The sequence below is a fragment of the Moschus berezovskii genome, chromosome 14, assembly GCF_049115385.1.
Source record: "Moschus berezovskii isolate FMDL1 chromosome 14, NW_MosBer_1.0, whole genome shotgun sequence".
NCBI classification, from domain to species: Eukaryota; Metazoa; Chordata; class Mammalia; order Artiodactyla; family Moschidae; genus Moschus; species Moschus berezovskii.
This window is the reverse complement of record NC_142473.1, coordinates 10867573-10889868: the sequence shown is the minus strand read 5'-3', so window position 1 is coordinate 10889868 and position 22296 is coordinate 10867573. Positions and strand designations below refer to the sequence as shown.

The 22296-nt window shown below is 39.1% G+C and overlaps 1 protein-coding gene across 2 annotated transcripts in view; it reads right to left on the bottom strand.

The window, feature by feature from the left end:
• The window catches only part of TRPC6 (transient receptor potential cation channel subfamily C member 6), a 172060-nt gene that overhangs the window by 39221 nt on the left and 110543 nt on the right, over positions 1–22296 (bottom strand). For both annotated transcript variants that reach the window (XM_055422891.2, XM_055422892.2), the window contains exons 2-4: positions 18375–19149; positions 2049–2234; positions 258–422 (exon numbers count right to left, since the gene is read on the bottom strand). In XM_055422891.2, the coding sequence (XP_055278866.1) occupies positions 258–422; positions 2049–2234; positions 18375–19149 (1126 nt within the window). The remainder of the gene's footprint in view (positions 1–257; positions 423–2048; positions 2235–18374; positions 19150–22296) is intronic.

Sequence of the window (22296 nt, the reverse complement as noted above, 5' to 3'; positions counted from 1 at the left end):
GAGAGAAGACAAATAGGAATAATCTAACTATGTTTTCTTTCACATATTACTAACAGTGCTATTATAGCTGAATTTTTTCTTTCCATTGCTTTTTAAAAATTTCTTATAGCAAAAATGTTATTTTTATAATGTGAACCCAACTCTGACTTCCTGACATTTTTGTTTGAGCAGTAGAATTTTCCCTGCTTAACTGGCTCTGATACACAAACCAGACAGACTTTGAGAGGCTGACAGAGGTCCAGGCTTCACAGACGTACCTTGCTGCATGGAGCGAACCAGTAAATGAGAGCCAGGAATGGCAGTCCCACGGCAACAGCGAGGACCACGAGGAACTTGACCGCCATGGTCTGCTGCCGCAGCCCGGAAAGGTTCTCATACCATATGGACAGGAGCTGCTGTTGGCAGTTTGGATGGGCTACAAACTAGCAGGGGGTAACAAAACATTTAACAGCTTGATTAAAGAAGGATTCAGCATAAGCTTTTTTCTTGTGTTCTAATATTAGGTTCTATCCTTTCTCATAAAAAATATTGTTAGAATTAGAGAACAAATGTAAAATATGTAGGGGACAGGTATCAAGCAATGTCGCAGGAGGTTCTAATACAGTTTATGTAAATTCAAGGATTCAAATTTATCAAACTTCTCCTTTAGAACTAATGGACTTTCAAAGCATAGACAAATTTTGAAAATTTAGTGTTATAAAAAGCTTCATCAATATTTTATAAAAGGACTATTATGATCATGCACTTTTTCCATCTAGAAGGAGTGATATAAAGATCCTGCTAATTTAGATGTCTATAAACTTTTTTTAAAAAAGTATACTACCTTTTCTGTACTGACCTAATGTGCTAAATGTATTTGATACTAGATTCCCATTTGCATATGATCTTTTTATAAACTGTCTATTCTATTGCATTGATATATTCCTGTACCATAAGCTCTTTCAAATAAGAAAATTATATAATTAAATTTCAGAATCTTTACTTTTCAGAATATTTTTATTCTCACATATTTAATTTTTACAGATGAATGCTACATATGACAGAGTTTTATTTAATATACAAAAAGCAACAATCCAAAATAACAATTGCTAAAGAATATTAAAAGGTTAGACAAAGGACAGATTATATAAAGGAACTAAAAATGTTTCCTAAGGATGGTTAATAGTCAAAGACAATTAAATCAAGATACAGTGTTTGTCTTTGTAGAATGGTAAGGTTTAATGATACATGAGTGGAAGAAATAAGCCCTTCTATACACTGTTGACATGTATACCTTTTTTGAGGGAAATTTATCAAATGTTTTGAAATAACAGAAACTTAAAGAAAATAATGGACACCCTTAAACAGTAAATGGATTAAATGAACATAATGCCATAAATCAGCACACTGATATGTAGGCTTTGAAAAGGTTGAGTGGATGTTTACATACTGATATGTGAAGATGTCCAGGATAAATTTATGGAGAAAAATAGAATACTGACTATTCTCCATTAAGAAATAGGAAGACAGAAAGAGGTTATGTCTATACTGTTTGAAAGCTGATCATAAATCTGTATTACTTTTATTATAAAATCCACCTTTAAAAACTGTTTTTTTTAAAGATATCTTACGTAACCTAAGAAAGCAGTCAAGAATAGGAGGCACTGCCTGCAGACAGAGACTAAAAATATTCCACAAATAAAGACGCAGGAGATTCAAATGCACTAAAGAAGGAACTGAAGGCATCGGTCCGGAATTGGACTAAATTAATAAATGGAGATGGGTCTTAAATAATGATGTTCCCATCCTACAACAAATGCCTTGTATTTTGCATCATTCGTTAAGTAAAAGAAAGTGTCAATCATTGCAGAAACAAGTCTAGATTTTAAAGACCAGCATTTAGTGTAGGTGAAATGTCTCACAGCCAGGCACTTAGAATTTGCTAGAGATCCTACCTAGGGCAATTAATTAGAAAAACTCAGCTTAACTTAATTATGCCAATTCTTCATCTTGACTTAGCACCAATAAAAACTGAAATAACATAAAAGGGGCTTTGTGCCTGATCTTACTTTTTTTACGTCATACTTAATGGCAAGTTTTAAACGGCTGAGGTTAGGACGACCGTGATCTCCACCACTGTGGCGTATTTCAACATCCCCATTCAGAATAGCTTCTACTTCTTCAGTATTTCTGCACAGATCAAGGAGTCCAACAACAAAATCTTTGCACTGCATCGACAGTTTTTTGTAGTCATTCTAGGAAAGATAAAGCAAAGCAAAAAAAAAGAAAAAGTAGAAGTATCACATTTTACTATGTTACATTGTAGAATTTATTAGTGATTTGACTGTAGAGAATAAAAAAGCTCTATTTTTAGGTTTATTATTCTTTCTAACATGCTTCAGTTGCTATTCTGTTGAGTGAGCTCTGAAATATATTAGCACCATAAAGACTATACTTATATCCAAAAGAAGAAATTTGTCTAAAACACAATGAAAGTTGCCAAAAACTACTGTACTACACCAAACTCACCTGCTGATTCGGGATAAATAAAAAGTTAGCAACTCTTCTCATATCATGATCATACTTTCTTGCACACATCATATCTCCCATGTTCATAACTTCATCAGCTAGGCACATAATACATACTTTTGCTAGGTCTTTGGAAGACTTTATATACTGTGTTGATAAACTTGAGAAACAGAACATTTGGAAAGGTTTCAAGAAAAGCAAACATATATCACTTATCTATTTACCAAATTGTTATTAAGGAGCTTTACTTATCAAACTTATGGGATCAAAAGACAAGATCTAATATAAAGTCTGCAAATTGAGATTCTTTGGATAAAAGGAAGTTTAATGAAAATGCTTTCATTTTAAATTACTGCTGAGGGTCTAATAGCATGCTGAGAGGATTTGAAGACTACAGATCATATTTAAACATCAAATAGTCATTTTGAATTTACATACACCATCTATACATATCTTCATTCAGGTCTTTCTAAAATTTCCTTCCTCTGTATTCTCTTACATGGAAAGAAGGCCATTCATAACCCAATGTTAATAAAGAAAATCCATTAGCTAGAATTTGTTGCATTGCAAGTGGATCATAGAATCTCAGTTAATCTTCACAGTCACCTTGATCACTTTAGGTTATGTCCAAAACTGCAGCCACGAGGTGCCAAAATGAGGCTTTAAATTTAATCCTGTTTGGCTGCACTTTGCCTGTAAGAGTTTTGTCATTTTGTTTCTTTGTAGAATGCTTTTCTGTTTCGATCAATGAAGAGTTGCAAGGTAAGCCAGGTAAATATGATTTCCATTTTGCACATCAAAAAACTAAGGTCCTTGAGGTCACAGCCTCCACGGCAGAGTTTACTCTTAAATCAGCTTTGCAGATTCAGAATAGTTGTCTCCTCCATTTTGAAGTCCCCAGTGTTATAGGATAAAAAGATTCCTTGCAGGGATCAAGAGAAGATATTGGAGAAATATGAGAGGCTCTAGATATGAGTCAATAAGGTAACATTGTGGAGAGTCTATATGGAAAACAGTTTCATCCTGAGTGTATGCAAAGCACCTACTTGGGTTCCTCCCTGTAAGTTTCATTTTGCTAACTGTAGGTTCAAACAGATCCTATAAAAGGAATTTCATAAACTATGTTTCAACTGAGAATGACTCAAACTACTTTCCACAGGTGTCCGGTCAGATAGTATAGATAAGGTCATGAGGAGACAGCTCTTCCCCTTTCGTGAAATAGTCAGTTAATGGGGAAGACCTTCGAGGTGTGGAAGCACATATGTTGTCCATGCCCACTATTCCATGTTACAGTGGTTAGGAGCTTGGGCTTTTAAGGTTAAATACATGCTACACGCTTGCTAAGTTGCTTCAGTCATGTCCGACTCTGTGTGATGCCATGGACTGTAGCCCACCAGGCTCCTCTGTCCGTGGGATTCTCCAGGCAAGAATACTGGAGTGGGTTGCCATGTCCTCCACCATGGGATCTTCCTGATCCAGGGATCAAACCCGCGTCTCTTATATCTCCTACATTGGCAGGCAGGTTCTTTAACCACTAGCACTACCTGGGAAGCCCAAGGCTAGATATTTCTTCTTCTTCTTCTTCAGTCGCTCAGTCGTGTCCGACTCTCCGCGACCCCATGAATCACAGCACGCCAGGCCTCCCTGTCCATCACCAACTCCCGGAGTTCACTCAAACTCATGCTAGATATACTTGTAATCAAATCCCAGCTCTTCCAATTTTTAGCCATGTGCTCTAGGTAATTTAAAATCAATCTATGAGGTAGGTACTATTATTATTCTCATTATATAGATTAAAAAAAAAACAAGGCTTAGTGAGATTAGTTGTGCTAAAGAAATCACACAATTCTTTATATATAAAGAATATATGTAAAAAATATATATAAAGAAATGTATATCAAGCACTTGATAAAACATAATTATTGTATTATATCATCAAAGGCAAGACCTAAAAACAAGCTGTTTTTGACATTAGTAAGAACCCATGGATTATGACAAAATTTAATATACCTGGCCTCTCTTGTCTGTAGCACTCAATTCTAGATGTATCCTTAGTCCTTATGGAGACAAAAACGTAAGATTCAAAACCAATACTCTCTAGAATTCCAATAAGGCTCATGTGAAATTAGATATTTCAAAGGAGGGTATGACCCTTCAAATATGGGGTGATACTTTTTAGTAGAAACCACATGAATTGATACAGTACAGGAGTTCTTTGCTGTTCAATATCTTAAAAATTATTTCCAACTCATTGCTAATTCACAAGATATATTCCAAGCAAAAACAAAACAAAAACCCATTTTTTTAAAAAAAAAAAGAATAAGACTGCTTTTAGAAATGTATGCTTTTTTTTCACCTTGGGAATCATTTACAAATGTTTTCATATTTATGTTCTCTCACACTGAAATGTAAACTCACTTAAAGTGAGAAATTGGCAGTAGTTCATGAGCCAGACTTAACACTGTGATTTCAGTTTTTTGAAAGAAAAAGTGAAGCTGGCTGTTGATTTAATTCTGCCTTTGGCTCACACATTCACACCATACATTAATAAATTAAAAGTGGGTGCTTGCCTATTAACCTTTGACTTATAAAGAGATGACTGATAGTGGGTTAACAGAACATAAAGATTATAAAACATAAAAAGACCCTGATACAATTATCTTTTCAAAGGGTCATTTTAGTTGGATTTTTATATAGTAGAAGATACAGTGTGTAATTTTAATGCATAATTCCATATAAAGAAAAGTCTGCTTTATAGAAATTAAAAGGATGAGGAAAATGCATGTCTTAATTCTCATGAATCAACCCTAATTAATTAAACACTAATTAAATGAATTTTGGATAAGGGCAGACCTGTATTTCAAGTTAAGTACAGTCACTTACTAGGTGCATGAGTTGGGAAAATTACTTAAGCCCTTACAGCCTCAAAATTCTTATTTGTGAAGTGGGGATAATATAAGGTTCTGCCTAGGGTTGCTGTGAAGGTTATACAAAATGACAAATGCTAACTTCCTGGCTCAGGGATGGGTTGAATCAATGGTAATTATTATTGTTGTTGTTTTCATCATTTCGTAAATACCCAAAACATCTCAGTACCTTGACACAAAGTTGCACTAAAATATATAAAACCATGATGAAATTCCTTGTGATAAAAGATATTTTCACATACTAAGGCATGGGTAAGTCATTCTGGCTTATACACGAGTTAAATTTAAGCTAACTAAAATAGCCTGTTTGTGGCCTGTCAAACATATATTGTACATCTGCTTTAATTACTAAGAAAAGGGCACATTGACCAGAAGTAAGGAATGTCCATCTTAAAAATAAAAATTAAATGCCTCCTTTCCTGGGAAGCCGACACTGGTCCTCCTTTTCGATAAGATTCCTTTCCCAGGTGCCAAGGCCAGACTGACTGTGTACATGCTGACCTGTGTTTTGAAACATTGAAGGAATGTGTCCCTGACTTGCTTAATGTTCTTTATTCTGACCAGATATAAAACTGTGCTAAAAATCATGCTTTTCCAGATCAGCTCCTCAGAATTATGAGAGGCTGTCTTCCAGGCTTCAGTTTGGCTCAAAAAAAAACACCTCTTTTCTAAGCCTATTATAGATTGTTTATTGATTATTTTTATCAACATTGAGTATCACTTGAATGTAGTGAAAATAAAACAATTATTCATTCATTCATTATTTCAACAAATGTTCTACAAATATTCAGAAGCCAGTGCTGTGATAGATACCACATTCTATCTCAGGCGGGATTTTTAAAATGAGATTGTGTTCTTGAAGAATAAAGAAAGCATAGCCTATCATTATCCAGCGTGTGACTGAATTCACCAGCCATGCTCTTGAAACCACAAGCAACTCTAGGGCTTTCCTGCTCTTCAGAATAATTGTCACTAAATGGCATGATGATCCCTGAGCCCTGTCACAGCTGGTGTACAGAAGCGTAACCAGCACTTATACAGCACCTACTATTCAGGGCTGTGAGGGACGGAAAAGGCAAACAGATACTGTTCTAGAGAAAAGGCAACAGGTGGTGAGACACAGTTCAGACAAGAATCGAGGACAGGCATTTTCCTAGATATGTCAGACACTACTCACTTATATGCTGATTGCTGCCACAACAGCAGCTACTTATTTAACTTAATACAGTGTTTGATTCCAGTTTTTATTCCTCCTACAACATAGAAATTCTCAGGTTCAGCTGAAGCCATGAAGCTTAAAGAGCAGCCATAAAGGTAAACAAGTGCTTCAGGGACTGAGGGCTCTCAGGTTACAAACCGCTGCACTTAACTTCCCTCCCTAACTATTGACTGGCCCTAGATCTAAAATTTTTTCAGAATGGATTTTCTCTACCTGTCTATTTAAACTGATAGGAAAGTCAAAGACAAGAACAGATTCATACACTTTACTGTGTTTGTTCATGTATCCGCCTCTCTTGAGCAGACTGTGGATCATAACAAACTGTGGAAAATTCTGAAAGAGATGGGAACACTAGACCCCCTTTCCTGCCTCCTGAGAAACCTGTATGAAGGTCAATAAACCACAATTAGAACTGGACGTGGAACAATGGACCAGTTCAAAATTGAGAAAGGAATACGTCAAGGCTGTATACTGTCACCCTGCTTATGTAACTTATATGCAGAGTACATCATGTGAAATGCCAAGCTGGATGAAGCACAAGCTGGAGTTACGATTGTCAGGAGAAACATCAATAACCTCAGATATGCAGATGACAGTACCCTAATGGCAGAAAGTGAAGAGGAACTAAAGAGTCTCCTGATGAAGGTGACAGAGGAGAGTGAAAAAGCTGGCTTAAAACTCAATATTCAAAAAACAAAGATCATGGCATCCAGTACCATCACTTCATGGCAAACAGGTGAGGAAAAAATGGAAACAGTGACAGACTTTATTTTCTTGGGCTTCAAAATCACTGCATACAGTGACTGAAGCCATGAAATTAAAAGATGCCTGCTCCTTGGAAGAAAAGTTATGATGAACCTAGTGAAGTCGCTCAGTCATGACCGACTTTTTGAGACCCCATGGACTACAGTTCATGGAATTCTCCAGGCCAGAATACTGGAGAGGGTAGTCTTTCCCCTCTCCAGGGGATCTTCCCAACCCAGGGACTGAACCCAGGTCTCCCACATTGCAGGCAGATTCTTTACCATATGGAGAACTTAAAAGTTGTTGTATCATAAAGTTAGATTGTAAACCACTTACAATAATTCACTAAGCCTGACAATGGTCCATTTCTTCCTTCCCCTTTGGCCTGAACCCTTGTTCTGTGCCTCTGTAGGCTATTTTGCATGCAAGCAACACCTCTGTCACCCTGCTAAGGAATGATGACAGTCACACTGCCTTTCTGCTAACAAAAACTACTTTTCAACTTGGTCTGTTTCTTAGAAGGTTATTTCTTTTTCAAGCAATGCTAGGCATCTTTGAACATTTTGAATGCCAGAACATAGCAACAGTTTAAAAACAAACACAGTAGGTCTTCCCTTTTGTCTCAGTCAATGGCAGAGGTGTCTGGACATCCAGGTGCCTGTTTAGATACAACCCCCTCCAGGAAGACAGGCAGGATTTGGTGAAGTTTCAGAAAATCTATTTATCCAGAATGACACTGAAGAGGGAAATCCCTGACATTTATAGAGAAGGTGATTTTAGGGTAATTAAAGGAAACACTGTTACCACAATATAAAATGTAAATAGGCTTAAAAAGTGTTCAGAGACATAGGTCATAGGTAAATTCTGAGATAGTAAAAGGAAGTTCAAAATTTGGAGGGAGGCATTTGCTGAAAAACTGGTACTGATCCTTTTGTCTTTATAATGATTCTTAATCTTGAGTCAAGGAGAGAAAGAAGGTGTTATACTCTCCTTTCCCAATATCAAAAACAGTCAAAATTCTGAGTGTATATTGCCAAAATTAGGCTTAGCCAAAGTTTAACTTAAGGTGGCTGAGGTTTCTTTCTACCAAAGCAAAACGTTAATTGATAAAAACTCAGTATATAAAGATTGAACTTGAATGGGTGAAACTTCTAAATCTGGCTTCTCCCCTATTCACTGTGAAGACCTGTAATCTCTCGGGTCTGTTGGTTTTCTTCTATTCCTGAGGTTCCATCTAACTGTTAGATTTCTCTGCTGTGTTCTGGCTGTCACCTCTGCATAGATCCATCTTCAGACCTGATGATACTGGTAATGAGTGCAATTCGTTCTGTCTAGAAGAGTCAAAGTGCCAGACTACAGTTGCCTGAGGAACTCAGTTGCACCTCCTCTGTCCTCTTTTGTTAAACAACTATAGATTAATACAGAAAAGGAGAATTTAGGAGGAGCTTAGAGAAGCTATATATTGGAGTTTACGATCTTTGTGATCGTTCTCATCTCTAACTCTCATAAAATAGATTAGTTGCCCTCAAACAGAAAAATATGAAGACTTTTCAAGGGGCCACAGAACACTGGTAGTTTTAAGAGAAATAATTTCTAGATCCTCAACTTTCCTGTAACTAATTTTCTTGAGAACAGATCATTTTTCCCTTTACAAAATATTCTCCACTCTCACTCACCCCTGCAGCAAACAATGGAAATTCCCCTTTAATGATTAATCCAGGTACCATAGACCCTGAGGGGTTTCCTGTATTTCCTTTCCTTAATACACATTTCCAATGAAGATGAAGCTAAATGATAGGAATACAACATGCCAGTTCATGTTGGGATGTTCTGAATTTAGATGAATTTTAATGTACCTTGCCTCTTCATTCTTCAACAGCTGTCAAAGAATGCATCCTTCTTAAATGAGAGGATGATCAAGAAGATATCAATAGGGAATACTGAATACAAAATTCACTACTTCATGTTATTTAAATTAAGTGATTATTTAAAATTATTCTTTTTAAAAAGTTTATTGGAGTATAGTTGATTTACAATGTTAGTTTCAGGTGTACAGCAAAGGGAATCAATCATACATATACATAAACCTACTTGTTTTAGACTCTGTTTCCATATAGGCCATTACATAGTACTGAGCAGAGTTTCCTGTGCTACACAATAGGTTCTTATTAGTTATCTATTTTATGTAGAGTGTATATGTCAATCCCAATTTCCCAGTTTATCCCCTTCACCCTGATAACCATAAGTTTATTTTCTACATCTGTGACTCTGCTTCTGTTTTGAAAACATGCTTATTTTACCCTTATTTAAAACCATTCTTAGTACTCATCTTCTGGATGTATCATTAACTTAAAAGAAAGATATCACAAATGTGCAAGGCAGAAAAGTTTAGTCAGGATGAGTCTTTTTATGGTGACTTGGAATGGTTTCCAGGACTCAAAATTTTCATAGGCTATTGGCTAAAGCACAAGGATAAAACTTTCATGTGATTTGTTTCAGATCAGTGTGGGTAATTCTGTAAGGCAGTTATCAAATCATATCAAGAAATATTTATCCCAAATATAGCCTGCTGCTGCTCCTGCTAAGTCACTTCAGTCGTGTCCGACTCTGTGTGACCCCATAGACGGCAGCCCACCAGGCTCCCCCATCCCTGGGATTCTCCAGGCAAGAACACTGGAGTGGGTTGCCATTTCCTTCTCCAATGTGTGAAAGTGAAAAGTGAAAGTGAAATCGATCAGTCATGTCTGACTTGTAGCGACCCCATGGACTGCAGCCTACCAGGCTGCTCCATCCATGGGATTTTCTAGGCAAGAGTACTAGAGTGGCTTGCCATTGCCTTCTCCGAAATATAGCCTACTATCTTTTAATTCTATTCCATAAAATCATTAATAATTTACATATTCCATGAACAAAAACTAAAACAACATGCTGGCTGACAAATCAAATTATTTTAACAGGTTATAAGTTTTTCTTTCATTAAATACATAACAAAAGTATGGATATGACTTGTTCCTTTAAAATTCATTTCCAATAGGAAATGTGTCATATATTTAAAATTTATTTTTCAGAATTTTTGTTTTTATTATTTTGCACAATTATGTTCAATTTGGAGAAGGCAATGGCAAGCCACTCCAGTACTCTTGCCTGGAAAATCCCATGGATGGAGGAGCCTGGTGGGCTGCAGTCCATGGGGTCGCTAGGGGTCTGGAAGATCCCCTGGAGAAGGGAATGGGTACCCATTCCACTATTCTTGCCAGGAGAATTCATAGACAGAGCAGCCCAGCAAGTCGCAACAAATTGGACACAACTGAGCCTCTCCAGTAGTCTTGCCTGGAAACTCCCATGGGTGGAGGAGCCTGGTGGGTTGCAGTCCATAGGGTCGCTAGGAGTCGGACACGACTGAGCGACTTCACTTTCACTTTTCCCTTTCATGCATTGGAGCAGGAAATGGCAACCCACTCCAGTGTTCTTGCCTGCAGAATCCCAGGGACCGGGGAACCTGGTGGGTTTCTGTCTATGGGGTCACACAGAGTCGGACACGACTGAAGTGACTTAGCAGCAGCAGCATGTAGTTTTGATCAAATATACTGCTAATAAATATAATGGTAAATATATCCAGAATATTTTAAATACCTAGAGCCTGATGATAAGAGAAATTAAAACAAATTCTAAAATTTCTTATAAACATACACGTTACATATGTGTTATGCAATATATATCATATATATAAAATATACATATATAATATATATAATAGGTGATCTATAAAGGACTTTACAATAAAAAGCTATTACACTAGAAATCACATTTGTGAAGGAAAATGGATTAGAATACAAGTTTAAGGAGAAAAGGAAAGATGTAACTGTTAATGAATGTTAAAGAGGAGGTTGTTTATTTTTAAAATAGGTGATGGTATGTATAAAATCACAGCACTTAAAGGCCTCTAGATACATCTGAAGCAGCCATTTAAGATATCTATTTTTAAATGTTAATATCTAGGCCATGCAGAAATTATACCTTTTAAAATTATTTAAACTTAAAAGTAAATAAATTTAGATGCCAACTTTAAAATGTACTCATGAGCACAGAATTTTTCAAATGTTTTTCAGGTGGAAAGGAAACAAAAGAATTTGAAGACCATGAGCAGAGAGGATTGCCTGTTGCCAGTACAATATTTCAGGTCCCTGTAAGGTATCTCGGATCCTGCAATCTTTGGTCCCTGAGACTCTAAAAGGGCTTGACTACTAAAATGCATGTTGGCATGTTGCAGTATCAAAATTAGAAATTATTTTAAAATTTTTCTTCATATTTTTTAAAATGATCATGTAAGGCGACCTTTGAACAAAGCAGAGGGAAGGAGAACCAGTACTCTATCGAGTGAAAACTCTGCACATAACTCTCCAGAGGGCCCTTGGCATCCACTGTTCCACACCCATGGATTCAACCAGCCTGGACTTGTGTGGTACTGTAGTGCATATTTAGTGAAAATAAGCCACATGTAAGTAAGTCCAACAACTTCAAACTTGTTCAGTTCAGTCGCTCAGTCGTGTCCGACTCTCCACAACTCCATGAATCACAGCACGCCAGGCCTCCCTGTCCATCACCAACTCCCGGAGTTCACTCAAACTCATGTCCACAGAGTCGGTGATGCCATCCAGCCATCTCATTCTCCGTCGTCCCCTTCTCCTCCCGCCCCTAACCTTTCCCAGCATCAGAGTCTTTTCCAGTGAGTCAACTCGTCGCATGAGGTGGCCAAAGTATTGCAGTTTCAGCTTTAGCATCAGTCCCTCCAAAGAACATCCAGGATTGATCTCCTTTAGAATGGACTCGTTGGATCTCCTTGCAGTATAAGGGACTCTCAAGAGTCTTCTCCAACACCACAGTTCAAAAGCATCGATTCTTCGGCGATCAGCCTTCTTCACAGTCCAACTCTCACATCCATACATGACCACGGGAAAAACCATTGCCTTGACTAGACGGACCTTGGTTGGCAAAGTAATGTCTCTGCTTTTTAATATACTATCAAGGTTGGTCATAACTTTCCTTCCAAGGAGCAAGCGTCTTTTAATTTCATGGCTGCAATCAGCATCTGCAGTGATTTTGGAGCCCAAAAAAACAAAGTCTGACACTGTTTCCACTGTTTTTCCATCTATTTCCCATGAAGTGATGGGACCAGATGCCATGATCTTTGTTTTCTGAATGTTGAGCTTCAAACCAACCTTTTCACTCTCCTCTTTCACTTTCATCAAGAGGCTTTTGAGTTCCTCTTCACTTTCTGCCATAAGGGTGGTGTCATCTGCATATCTGAGGTTATTGATATTTCTCCCAGCAGTCTTGATTCCAGCTTGTGCTTCTTCCAGCCCAGCGTTCCTCATGATGTACTCTGCATATAAGTTAAATAAGCAAGGTGACAATATACAACCTTGACGTACACCTTTTCCTATTTGGAACCAGTCTGTTGTTCCATGTCCAGTTCTAACTGTTGCTTCCTGACCTGCATACAGGTTTCTCAAGAGGCAGGTCAGGTGGTCTGGGATTCCCATCTCTTTCAGAATGTTCCACAGTTTATTGTGATCCACACAGTCAAAGGCTTTGGCATAGTCAATGAAGCAGAAATAGATGTTTTTCTGAAACTCTCTTGCTTTCTCCATGATCCAGCGGATGTTGGCAATTTGATCTCTGGTGTCTCTGCCTTTTCTAAAACCTGCTTGAACATCTGGGAGTTCACGGTTTACATATTGCTGAAGCCTGGCTTGGAGAATTTTGAGCATGACTTTGCTAGCGTGTGAGATGAGGGCAATTGTCCGGTAGTTTGAGCATTCTTTGGCATTCCCTTTCTTTGGGATTGGAATGAAGACTGACCTCTTCCAGTCCTGTGGCCACTGCTGAGTTTTCCAAATCTGCTGGCATATTGAGTGCAGCACTTTCACAGCATCATCTTTCAAGACTTGTAATAGCTCAACTGGAATTCCATCACCTCCACTAGCTTTGTTAGTAGTGATGCTTTCTAAGGCCCACTTGACTTCACATTCCAAGATGTCTGGCTCTAGGTCAGTGATCACATTATCGTGACTATCTTGGTCGTGAAGATCTTTTTTGTACAGTTCTTCTGTGTATTCTTGCCACCTCTTCTTAATATCTTCTGCTTCTGTTAGGTCCATACCATTTCTGTCCTTTATCGAGCCCATCTTTGCATGAAATATTCCCTTGGAATCTCTAATTTTCTTGAAGAGGTCTCTTGTTTTTCCTATTCTGTTGTTTTCCTCTATTTCTTACGCCGGCCCCGGCGGCACAGACGCGACGCGAGAGACGCCGGCCCCGGCGGCGCAGACGCGACGCGAGAGACGCCGGCCCCTGCGGCGCAGACGCGACGCGAGAGACGCCGGCCCCGGCGCAACAAACCACACAAAGAGGTGCGGCCATGAGGAGCTACCCCACGCCTGAGGCCAGGGCCGGCGGCCGAGAGGAGCTACCCCACGTCCAACAGGCGGTGGCTGTGCGGGCGCAGGAGGGCCGAGAGGAGCTACTCCACGTTCAAGGTCAGGAGGGGCGGCCTTGAGGAGATACCCCTCGTCCAAGGTAAGGTACAGCAGCTGCACTTTGTTGGGGCGGCTGTGAAGAGATTTTCCACGACCAAGGTAAGAGAAACCCAAATAAGACGGTTGGTATTGCTAGGGGGCAGCAGAGGGCAGACAAACTGAAATCATAATCACAGGAAACTAGCCGATCTGATCACATGGACCACAGCCGAATGTGGTCCACTGGAGAAGGGAATGGCAAACCACTTCAGTATACTTGCCTTGAGAACCCCATGAACAGTGACAAAGGGCAAAATGATAGGATACTGAATGAGGAATTCCCCAGGTCGGTAGGTGCCCAGTATGCTACTGGAGCTCAGTGGAGAAATAACTATAGAAGGAATAAAGGGATGGAGCAAAAGCAAAACCAATACCCAGTTGTGGATGTGACCAGTGACAGAAGCAAGGTCCGGTGCTGTAAAGAGCACTATTGCATAGGAACCTGGAATGTTAGGTCCATGAATCAAGGCAAATTGGAAGTGGTCAAACAGGAGATGGCAAGAGTGAACGTCGACATTCTAGGAATCAGTGAACTAAAATGGACTGGAATGGGTGAATTTAACTCAGATGACCATTATATCTACTACTGTGGGCAGGAATCCCTTAGAAGAAATGGAGTAGCCATCATGGTAAACAAAAGAGTCCGAAATGCAGTACTTGGATGCAATCTTAAAAATGACAGGATGATTTCTGTTCGTTTCCAAGGCAAACCATTCAATATTACAGTAATCCAGGCCTATGCCCCAACCAGTAATGCTGAAGAAGCTGAAGTTAATCAGTTCTATGAAGACCTACAAGACCTTTTAGAACTAACACCCAAAAAAGATATCCTTTTCATTATAGGGGACTGGAATGCAAAAGTAGGAAGTCAAGAAACACCTGGAGTAACAGGCAAATTTGGCCTTGGAGCACGGAATGAAGCAGGGCAAAGGCTAATAGAGTTTTGTCAAGAGAATTCACTGGTCATAGCAAACACCCTCTTCCAACAACACAAGAGAAGACTCTACACATGGACATCACCAGATGGTCAACACCGAAATCAGATTGATTATATTCTTTGCAGCCAAAGATGGAGAAGCTGTATACAGTTAGCAAAAACAAGACCAGGAGCTGACTGTGGCTCAGATCATGAACTCCTTATTGCGAAGTTCAGACTTAAATTGAAGAAAGTAGGGAAAACCACTAGACCATTCAGATATGACCTCAATCAAATCCCTTATGATTATACAGTGGAAGTGAGAAATAGATTTAAGGGACTAGATCTGATAGATAGAGTGCCTGATGAACTCTGGACGGAGGTTCGTGACATTGTACAGGAGACAGGGACCAAGACCATCCCCATGGAAAAGAAATGCAAAAGAGCGAAATGGCTGTCTGAGGAGGCCTTACAAATAGCTGTGAAAAGAAGAGAAGCGAAAAGCAAAGGAGAAAAGGAAAGATATAAGCATCTGAATGCAGAGTTCCAAAGAATAGCAAGGAGAGATAAGAAAGACTTCCTCAGTGATCAATGCAAAGAAACTTGTTCAAGGGTCAACTATATTCTTTTAAATTAAGAAAAGAGAAGCTATTCTTGAAAGACAGAGCAGCAGATTTAGTAAATCTCACCAGAGACACCAAGCCCTTTTGGGTCTCATCCTGTTGTAAACTGAGGCTAGGCTGCTGAAGCAGGTTTAGCATCACCACACCAGTGTGCATGGTAGGATGATATGCTTTCCCTGAGTTTACCTATGAGAGTCATGGTGGCTCATTCTCACATGAGGCTGTTCTTGCCTCTATGGGCCAACCGAGTCTGGGAGAATAAAATAATTGTTCTACAGCATCCTGTCTGGTAAGAAAGAAAACATTATGCTTTCTTGTTTTGTATTTGCCAAAGGCTTTCAAAAACAGCCAAGACCTGGCCTTTCTCCTTGCGTAATACAAGGATTTGGGGAGTCAAATTTCGAATTAGAAAAGATATTGTATTGTCAAGTTCTAGGACATACCTTTAAAAACATTTTTAAAACTGCTACCCTCTTTTAACAGTATACTTTAATCCTTGAGGATGATTTTTTAAAGATATTAGGAATAACGTATTATTAAAGAGATTTGCGTTTTCAGAGAGAGTTACCTTTTCTTTGACTTTAACCCTTCACGGAGGCAGGGCATTAAGCAAAGGGTGAGCCTGATTAGAGGCTAAAGGTGTGGACCTACACAGAGAAAGCTGGGATGGAGGAAAAGTGCCTGATCCATTTACCTCGCACCAAGGTGTGCAGAAACAGTGTGTGATGAGCAAGGAAAGGGATATTCAGATCCCTAATTTATCATAAACCTAAAGCGGCCTTCACATTATGCAATGCATTTAGGGACAGTGAAAAATTAACATTCTGATTAGATGTGATTCTTTCCCTTTGGCCCACCAGACCACCCCTCACTCCACAAGGTCATGTCTTATAGTTATTTCACACAGGCCTTTGCTCTCCTATTAAATTACAAATTAATTGAGGGCAGGGTTATTGGCTGAACCGTCTTTGTGCTGTGCGATATCTCCACCCTCATTCTTGACTCTCCCCAGTACAATATTTGCTACAACCACGGGCTCAGAAGATGTAAGCAAGTCAATGAATAATGAATGCATAAAGAATGGTCTATAGTATCATGTAAACAAAGATACGACTACAGAAACAGAAAGGTTGAAACCTAAGCAGTAAAGTTTCATAAAGATTAAATATAAATTTTAAGATCATATTAATCAGATTTCCCAGAGAGCGTAGTTCCCTGCCTCCCTGAATCCTGGGAGCAAATTGAGAAGTAGGAAAGAATGAGACACTGGTGGAAGAGACCATCTGCTTGTCCTGCATCCTCAGCTGCCAGCGTGCTAGAGGAAAAGCAGCGTCCTCCATGCTGGGGGCCATCGGAAGGCTTCAGTCACCAGTGAGTGACCTGCCCTCATCACCTGGACAGATAGGACCCGGGGAGAGACACATGCTAGTCTGGGGTTTGCAGTGATCCTTCAGTGACAGAGGCACCAAGAAACTGCACAGGAGAGACCCCAAGGTATGGACTAGAAAGACATGCTTTCTCACAGCATAAAGAATAGAGAAAATGAAACCAATCTTTGTGTAATACTGTATTTGATGAATCAGACCTGATTCCAAGCAGTATATAGCTGAGTAAAGAAGAAAAGCCCACCCTAAATAGAAACACACAGCAGAACATGATGGCACTGTAAGAAAGGTCAGATAACTTGTGAAGGATCTTTAAAGGTGTGTGTGTATGAGTGTGTGACCTCAGACTAGGAATCTGAACTTTCACCCTCTCCAAATGAAGCACAAAGTACACAGACAATGGCAAGGTCTGACACCGTGTCTCCCCACTTACCTCTTATTTATAGATTGCTCAAAGTTCCCTTGAGGCAGGGACAGAGACACAGACATAGAGAAAGGACATGTGGACTCAGGGTCGGAAGGGAAAGGTGGAATGAGTTGAGAGAGCAGCACTGATATTATGCACTACCTTGTGTATATGTCAGATATAAAACAGGTAGCTAGTGGGATCTCATCAAAGCACAGCAAGCTCATCTCAGTGCTCTGTGATGACCTGGAGGGGTGCAATCAAGGGGACAGAGGGGGATTCAGCGGGAGGGGGTATATGTATATATATGGCCGATTCACTTTGTTGTACAGCAGAAACGAATACATCGTAAAGCAATTATATTTGACTACTTCTGTATCTACAAGCGTTAGTTTTGGCTGTTATCTTGGCCTAAAATATCTTCTCCTTCATTCTCTGCCTTCAAATATGCTACTTATTCTGCCATATGCAGCTGAAATACCATTTTTCACGTAACTTCTCTGACATCTACTCTGAATTAAATACTGCTCTCTCTGAACTGCTACAGCACACTGCTTATAGCCCTATCTAGTAGTTTCATTTCTCTTTATAACACATGTATGCATGCATGCATCTGTCTCTCAAGTCAAACTATGACTTCCTTTATCTTATTCATCTTTCTGACCTCAACAGTAGCTGTCACCATGATCTGAATATAGAAACAGAGTTTCAAAGGAGACAGAACCTGGGTTTTAGAGTCTGCATGCCGGGGTTCTGATCCCGGCTCTGTCATTTCACAAGCTGTGGATCTTGGGCCTTACTTAACCTTTCTATACCTCCATTTCTGCATCTGAAAAGGAACTAAGAACCTCCCAAGGTTGTAATAGGTATCAGACATAATAAATGCAAAATGTCTAGTTTATAGTGGATCATTTCCAAATGGTAGTAACCACAACTTTTACTCTACATAATAAAGAACTTGTTGAATCAAATATACAAAATTTCCTACTACCTATGATACCTGACAGAGTGTGAGTACATAGTGGAAGCTTATAAATTCATCTTGACTCCGACTTGGTAAAAACCTACCTTGAACTCCTTCTCTATGTTGGCCAGCACTGCCAGCTCATTGCTAAGCTCTAAAGCTGTCATGACTGGGTCTTCGCTAGACAATGACAGGTAAGCTGGGCTCGCCAGGCCTTTGTAGGCATTAATTCTAGATCTGGAGTGGCTGAAGGAGTCATGCTTCTGTTTCTGGTTGCATTCACTGCACTTGCAGAAATAGTCATGAGGCCGTTCGATCCGAGCACCCTTCCGCAAGAGGGTGTGCACAATTTCATATTCCTGGCAGTGGGCAGCCAGAATGATTGGGGTCACGTCATGGGAGAACCGTGTCCCGTCTTCATCATATGCATAAAAATCATCTTGCTGGAGTTCAGACTGACTAGGGCTGGTTGCTAACCGCTTGCCTTCAGCAAAAGCTGGGTGACTGAGAATGGCTTCCACAATCCGAACATAACCTTTACTAATAGCTAAAAGCAAGGCATCCCCAACACGGGAGAGATTTTCTTTCTTGAGAAGAAGTTCTGTAATTTCCAGGTGTTCATTAGCCACTGCCAGCTGCAGGGCGTTCTGGCCCATGTAATCCACGCAGTTGACATTGAGTGAGAGGCATTCTTCCAACATCTTCCTTACCACTGGGATGTTGCCATACTCAGCTGCATCTAAAAAGCGTTCCTCCTCAATAGATAGGCTTGTTGAGTGGTCATTAAACATGTACGCTGGTCCTCGGTTAGCTAACCGTCTCCCCTTCTCACGGAGAACTGTCTGCCGCCGGTGGGTCAGTCTATTGTCAGTGCCCCGGCTGTAATAAAACAGAAAGATTGTGAAAAAATTACATTAAGAACATTTTAGTGTGTCAGATGACCTGACATTCATCTAATGCAGTCCTCAAGCGTATTAGATGTTGTCCCATCATCTCTAGACCAACTATAATACAAATGAAGACACATTTATTTGTTAATGGATTCCAAGAATTTATCTTTTTAGAAAGTCAAGCACTTTGCAGATTTTAACATTTTAATTTGGGTGGAGGATCAAGCAGTTCCCCTAATCTCTCTGTGCCGTGCACATACAGATTAATATGTGTTTTTCATTTACAGGTGGTATAGATAAAGAAAGACCAAAATGTTGCCATTATGACATAGTGTGTGAAAATATAAAAAATAAGTAGGAAAATAACAAATCCACTCAAGTCAACATATATTTATTGAGTCCCTCCTATGCCAGGGTAAGGCATTATATAAGGTCTGGAAAAAACAATGGTGAAAACAAAATAAAGAAAGTTTCTGTCCTTATAAATCTTATAGTCCAAAGGGAGAAATGGGCAATTAGTGTATTACCCTGTTATTAGCTATTTAACTGTCATGATAAACCTACTACAGGGGCATCTAGTCTACCTTCCTAGAGAAATGATGTGCTGAAAATGGAAGCATAGAAGTCAAGTGTGACAGTGTATTTGGGAAAAGTGGGACAAGGTCAGGTACAGCTAGGGAGTTTCCTCCAGCACAGGGATCAATTAAATGCCACGGTGAGGGTTTCATTGACAAGGAAAATAAATGGGTTGGACTCTGCTAGGCATTACTCTAAAAATCACTGGAAACCTGAAAAGCTGTGATCCGGTGTTAAGTGGGAAGGAAAGCGTGTGGGAGAGTGTGAGAGTGGGACAAGGCCAGGTACAGGTGGGGAGCTTCCTCCAGCAGAGGGATCAATTAAATGCCACAGTGTGGGTTTCATTGACAGGGAAAATAAATGGGTTGGACTCTGTTAGGCATTATTCTAAAAATCACTGGAAACCTGAAAAGCTGTGATCCAGGTGTTAAGTGGGAAGGATCAAAAGGGTGGCCAGCCTTCAATGTTGGCTTTCACTCTGTGATCAGAAAAAGTGATTCTCCCTCTGAAGGAAAGGCTTAAAATGGGGATGTTTTTTCTCTAGTGATTCACAACATCATGTCTTAAGGTCTTTTTGAACTTGAAGCTGTGTCACTATCACTAACTGGAAACCGAAGCAGGAAAAGTTCCTGCAGAATATGAAAGAGCCAGGTTATGGGGGAGTATGAAATGAAGAAAAGTGTGACTGATGATTGATGTCACAGATCTTTATAAATGTTCCAAAAGTCATCCTCCTTCGAAGACTCACAAACTTCCCTGTATGAAGAGAATTTAAACAGACCCAAAGACTGAAGATAAGCCATCTTCCCCTTCTATGGGGCCAGGCCTAGAGAAGCTAATTTTCTTTCCAAACTAACCCTTGTCCTTCTTGATACCAAAGCTCCAAGCAATGTTGACCATGGCAGTATGATGCCGAAAGGAGTTAGCAAAATGTCTGCAGCTCAGAAATAAGTTGTGTCTCTCCAAGAAGCTTGAAGAATGTTCTGCCATATTCACAAAATTTTTTCAAAAATTTTTGTTTAACAGTGTAACCATTCACCGCCTCTTAAAACTAACCAAGTTGTTTTACTGAAAAGACAGCTATGTAAATTTTTTAAAATGATATCGAGGCCATAGACAAACATGCTATGATACTAGTAATCTTTTAAAATTTTTAATTGGAGGGTAATTGCTTTACAATATTGCATTAGTTTCTGCCATGCAATACTGTGAATCAGCCAAAAGTATACAGAAATCCCCTTTCTAGAGCCTACCTCTCACCTCTCCATAATTTTTAAGATTGATCTTTAAATAATGTCTATATAGCTTTTGCAATTGTTTTGTTTACAATTCCATTTTAACCTGCCTCCAAGCCATGCATATGCATGCTGAAAGACTTGAAGAGCTTGTTACAGAAAATAGCAGGCCCTTATTTTTCATTTTCTCCACATCCTGATATTTAGAGGAAATACATTTCAACTATTGTAGCTGATTATTTTATAATATAAATCCTTGCATCCATATAACTTGGTAATATTGCTATTTCTTAATTTTCCAGATTTGGTGTTACCTACAGACTTCCCATTGTGAAAGTTGAGTATTTAGGTCACTTTCACAATCTCCCACCCTATGTTCACACCCACACACACACCCCCCCCCCCCATGTTGTTTTGGTGATGGCCATTCTGATGGCTTGAGGTGATATCTCACTGTAGTTTTATTTGCATTTCTCTAGTTTGAGTGAACTCCGGGAGTTGGTGATGGACAGGGAGGCCTGGCGTGCTGAGGTTCATGGGGTCGCGGAGAGTCGGACATGACTGAGCGACTGAACTGAACTGAATAATTAGTGATGCTGAGTATTTTTTTCATGTATTTGTTAACCATCTGTATGTCTTCTTTGGAGAAATATCTGTTAAGATCTTCTGCCCCTTTTTTGATTGGGTTGTTTGTTTTTCTGATTTTGAGCTACATGAGCTATTTGTATATTTTGGAGATTAATCCTTTGTCAGTTGCTTCATTCGCAAATATTTTTTCCCATTCTGAAGGTTGTCTTTTCATCTTGTTTATGGTTTCCTTTGCTATGCAAAAGCTTTTAAGTTTAATTAGGTCCTATTTGTTTATTTTCGTTTTTATTTTCATTACTCTAGAAGATGGGTCCAAAAAAAAAATCTTGCTTCAATTTTGGCCAGATGCTGTAAAACTCTTAGAAGAAAACATAAACAGAACACTCTTTGATATTTTTGATTCTTGTCTACAGGGTCCTTTGTTTCTGGAACTCCTTTTTTGAATGTTGGTTATTTTGGAATATCCTTTTTCTTCTTTTTTCTCTCCTATTTTCCAATTATTTATCTTTTTGTACAATACTCTGAGATATTTCTTCAACTTTAATATATCTTTTGAAAATTTTTCCTCTGCTATTACTTTTTTAATTTGCAAGGACATCTTTTATTCTTCACATTAAAAAAAAAAACATATCTTTTTCTGCTTTTGAAAACACAGTATCTTATCTAATTCTGGGGATATCAGTGATAAAGACTCTAACACAGATCAGAAAACTTCAGGGAATTTATTGCTCTTCCTT